The 4,910-nt window shown below is 39.3% G+C and overlaps 1 protein-coding gene across 2 annotated transcripts in view; it reads left to right on the top strand.

Annotated features, from left to right (window-relative positions):
* Window positions 1-4,910, top strand: part of TCEA1 (transcription elongation factor A (SII), 1) — a 20,982-nt gene continuing 16,072 nt past the window's right edge. The window contains exons 1-2 of one of the 2 annotated variants that reach the window (XM_010838959.1): window positions 1-1,765; window positions 3,243-3,348. In XM_010838959.1, the coding sequence (XP_010837261.1) occupies window positions 1,745-1,765; window positions 3,243-3,348 (127 nt within the window). In that variant the 5' untranslated portion in view covers window positions 1-1,744. The remainder of the gene's footprint in view (window positions 1,766-3,242; window positions 3,349-4,910) is intronic. The other variant, XM_010838958.1, reaches the window with a different exon arrangement.

Below are 4,910 nucleotides of genomic sequence, written 5' to 3'. Positions count from 1 at the left end.
TCAGGAGGAATCTCTAAGAGGTGGATCCTTAAAATCCTTTATAATGACCTATTTCATAATTTCTATTGAACTTGTTTTTAGCTAGGAGGTTCTGGGTTAAATTAAAAGGATGCATCTGTTGCCAGAAGAAAATTTAATACTGTTTTATTCTTCAGGGCCACATCTGTCAACTTTAAATGGAAGAATTATCTGGCTAGAAACCTTTGCTTGATTTTAAACTTAAGAAATACAGTGATACCATGAGGTTCCATGCTTGTTCCATGCTCTGGGCTTTCTGTTTTCCTAGGGTGTGGTGTGTTTCACTGGTTCATGGAGTGCCTAGTTTTCATATTTTAACATTTCAGAAAGCAGAATGAGTTACACATGTTGCTGGCCAGATGGATGTTGAGATGTACTTTCACAGACAGAACATCCAGCCCAGCATCAACATTGTGGAGCAGGTGTAAATGACTTGGAAGGAAATCTGAGAGTAGTGGGGTGCTCTTGGCCCCACAAGAAACCAGTGGGAGAAGAGCAGTGGGGTAAAGGCAGCAGGCTTACACACCCAGAGCCCACCCTGGTGCCTGCAGAGAGCTGATGGCTCAGAGCTCAGAGCTCTTTTATAGATTGTTTTGTGAAATGTTGTGTTACTAGTGTTTTGACACAGCTTTTTGTGGGCTAAAATCAGATATTATGGAATCTGAGTCAATAGGCAATTCATAAGTGTTAGACTCTGAAAAATAGTTTTAGAACCACCACTTTAGCCAGTTTTGATTACACTTTTCTATATGTAAAAGGTAATATGACAAAAATTCCAAGTCTAAAGGAACTGCAAAAGTAAAAAGAAGTGATAAGAAAAGTTTATGATAGTTTAATAGTTTTTTAATTAGTGGTGTGTAGAGTAATAATCTGTCCAAATATAGTACATTAAGTCACTGTTAGACTAAATGATATATGATTAATTAAGTTGAATGTATTAAGATGAACTGAACAGAACTGAACTGAAATGTGGTCAGTTGAATGAGTATCATGTTGGAACATTGGCCACAAGCTGTAGGTGGCACTGTTGCTTCTCATGTAATCCCAGCCCCCTTAGCTGCAGTGCTAAGTCTCATCGTCATCAGCTGCGTGGAAGCCTTTGATTCTAGATGGGAATCAGAGCCTTGGCAGAAGATGGGCCTGCGAGCTTAACAGAGACCTCACTTCTGGATTTCCTTTCAGAATTTGCTTCTTACCATGCAAGAACCAGGTAGACAGCAGTGTCCTTGAGTCTGAGCTGTGAGGTGCAGAGGCATGGTGAGAACTCTAGAGAAGCGGTGCCCCCACCACCACCACTCTCCCACTCCTGCTTCCATAGCTAATTGCCCTGCATGGAAGTCTGGGGGTATTGTACCACCACAGTGAGAAACATTGCACATTTCAAGTTGGGACACACAAACAAATACTACTGAAAGTAAACTTTCACACGACAACACGTAGGTGCTGGTTATAACCCAATAAATGGATTTTATGATCCTCTAGTGAGTTGCAGCCTGTTTGGAAAACTCTTTGCTCTTTCTTTTTTTCCTCTTTCATCTATGTATCTGTATCTCTATATACCATTCTCCTCACATGAATAAATGACTCTCAGTGAATTGTGGATAGGAAAATATACATTTAAATCTCTGGTTACTCTTTGCTTTACTCTCTGGAGAATTTAGTTTGAAATTATTTTATTTTATAGGCTGGAGCATTGGATTTACTGAAGGAGCTTAAGAATATTCCCATGACCCTGGAACTATTACAGGTATGTGCTAACATATGTCATAATTTTTGAATAGGTAATTGTCATAAAATACTGAAACATCTTCAATACCAATATAAGGTTTTGTATTTTCCTCTTGTAGTGTAAAACATTATTAACTTGTTTTTGTTTTTTTTTAAAAGATGGTAACGTAAATTATTAATCTACTGAGTTACCATCATAGAAAAATGTTGCCTGCTTTTGAAAGGTTTTCTGCATTCAAGTGCATGCCCCACCGGCTGAGAAGGCAGTGCTTTAGACAAGTTCTAAAGCATTCTAAAGTTCTAACAGTTTTTCTTCACTGAGAAAAGTTCTTAGAACATACTATCTTCTACAAGAAAGAAACCACTTTCTGTGGGAAAAACGTCCCCCACATGCTGATCTCAAACCACCTTGGGGTTTTAGAGTGGTGAGTCCCCTGTGTGTGTCTGCTGTGGAAACTTCCTCTGCTGTGCTCCACTCTCCGAGAGAGAACACAGGGCAGTCCAGTCAGATACATATTCTAGATTCTTCAACAGATGCCCCAAATCTCTTTGTTGAGTACATTGAATAATTTAAAAGGAAATCTTAAGGATCCGTTTATTTCTCAGCTTTAAAGTTTATAGCAGGGCTCCCTTTTGTATCTCACTAACAATTCCTTTTATTTCTTCCATAACCATATTTAGAGAGATTGTCTACTGACAACCTAAATTTACTAATTAAGTCACCATTTTTTATCTATCATCCATAATTGGCCATCAGAGCCTTTATGTTCTCTGAGCAGTTTGAAGACAGTTGATGTGTGGGAAAAGAGCATGGATTTTGGAGGCAACAGACCTGGATTAAAATCCCAGTTTTGCCATTTAGTAATGGTGTGATGCTGGCCAGGTTATTTATTGACACTTCCAGTCTCTTTATCTTTAAAAATAGGGATGATGATCTCGATTTTAAAGGATCTTGGGACAGTTGATGAATATGGGCGCTCCCAGCACGCCCCTGAGCACGTATGTCCACAAGTTAAGTTGTCTGTATTCTGTGAAGTCCATTTTTAGTATCTGTGATCATGTGCTGGTGTTTAACCTTGTGTGGACGGTAGTATTTGTTTAGGTGTCCTCCTTATAAGGTGCAGCACGTGATGTACATAGTAATCTGTGCAGGAGAATGTGAAGAAGCAAAGTGGGTGTGTGTGTGAGCCCGTGGTTGCATCTGCCTGCCTTGTGTAGACACACACTCTTTGTTCTGTTCTCTTGTGAGAGAGACTGACTTCATCTTACTAGTTGACCAGCCTCACTTCAGTAGCGAGTTAACATGCCTGCAGATCTCGGTGGTGAGACCCTTGATGTGTGTGTCTTAAATCTACAGTCTACTGCTAAAAGAATTCATACAGTTGATGTTTTTTCTGTTCTAAAATGAAGAGGCATCTGGAAAACAAGAAAATCAAACAACGAATTGCCTGAAATAAAATTGCTTGTATACATTTTTTTTTGTCATTGCCTTGCAGTCCACAAGAATTGGAATGTCAGTGAATGCTATTCGCAAGCAGAGCACAGATGAAGAAGTTACATCTTTAGCAAAGTCCCTCATCAAATCCTGGAAAAAGTTATTAGGTATCTTCCCTTATATATATTTATGATCTGGTTTATTCAAACATTGAGTTGTTGAATTTTTTTTTCTTTTAATGAATATAGGTGTTTTGAAATCAGTACTTTATAATCTGGAAGGGGGCTTTAGTCTGACCTTGAGGGTTCTGCTTTTTAAGCTAGTCAGATTTTTTAATACTTATAACTGGATTGCCTCTTTTTCTTTTTTTGCCACTTTATTTTTTAATTGAAGGATAATTGCTTTACAGAGTTTTTTTTATTTCTGTCATACATCAATAAGAATCAGCCATCAGTAGACCCATGTCCCCTCCCTCCCCATCCCACCCGTGTAGATTGTCACAGAGCCCCTGTTTGAGTTCCCCAAGTCATACAGCAAATTCCAATTGGCTGTCTATTTTACATATGGTGTTGTAAGTTTCCACATTACTCTCCATACATCTCACCTCCCTCCTCCCCTGGATTGCCTCTTTAAGAAGAAAATTTTTCCCGGAGGGGAAGGTGTCCCACTTTTTGAAAAAAAACTGTTTCTAACTTAGAGAAAATTTTCAAAAATAATAAAAATAATTCACGTGTCATTTTTCTAGGGCATTCATCTTTAATATTTGCCATGTTTCTTTTGTCATAGTCTCTCTTCTCTTTTTATCTTCATGTATATCCTGATGCATACACTTTGTTTTTTCCAAACTATTTGAGAATAGGTGGATCTCTTGTCTTTATTTACTCTTTAAAACTTAAGTGTATGTTTTCTTAGAACAAGTTTATTTTCTTATGTAATCCTAATACAGGAAATTCAGGAAATTTAACATTGGTTCAGTTCAGTCGCTCAGTCGTGTCCGACTCTTTGCAACCCCATGAATTGCAGCACAGCAGGCCTCCCTGTCCATCACCAACTCCCGGAGTTCACCCAGACTCATGTCTGTCGAGTCAGTGATGCCATCCAGCCATCTCATCCTCTGTTGTCCCCTTCTCCTCCTGCTGCCAATCCCTCCCAGCATCAGAGTCTTTTCCAATGAGTCAACTCTTCGCATGAGGTGGCCAAAGTACTGGAGTTTCAGCTTTAGCGTCATTCCTTCCAAAGAACACCCAGGGCTGATCTCCTTCAGAATGGACTGGTTGGATCTCCTTGCAGTCCAAGGGACTCTCAAGAGTCTTCTCCAACACCACAGTTCAAAAGCATCAATTCTTCGGCACTCAGCCTTCTTCACAGTCCAACTCTCACATCCATACATGACCACAGGAAAAACCATAGCCTTGACTAGACGAACCTTTGTTGGCAAAGTAATGTCTCTGCTTTTCAATATGCTATCTAGGTTGGTCATAACTTTCCTTCCAAGGAGTAAGCGTCTTTAAATTTCATGGCTGCAGTCACCATCTGCAGTGATTTTGGAGCCCAAAAAAATAAAGTCTGACACTGTTTCCACTGTTTCCCCATCTATTTCCCATGAAGTGATGGGACCAAATGCCATGATCTTCGTTTTCTGAATGTTGAGCTTTAAGCCAACTTTTTCACTCTCCAGTTTCACTTTCATCAAGAGGTTTTTTAGTTCCTCTTCACTTTCTGCCATAAG

Source organism: Bison bison, unplaced genomic scaffold, assembly GCF_000754665.1.
Source record: "Bison bison bison isolate TAMUID 2011002044 unplaced genomic scaffold, Bison_UMD1.0 scf7180017864108, whole genome shotgun sequence".
Lineage (NCBI taxonomy): Eukaryota > Metazoa > Chordata > Mammalia > Artiodactyla > Bovidae > Bison > Bison bison.
The sequence above is the reverse complement of the archived record's forward strand: the minus strand, read 5'-3'. Positions and strand labels throughout refer to the sequence as shown.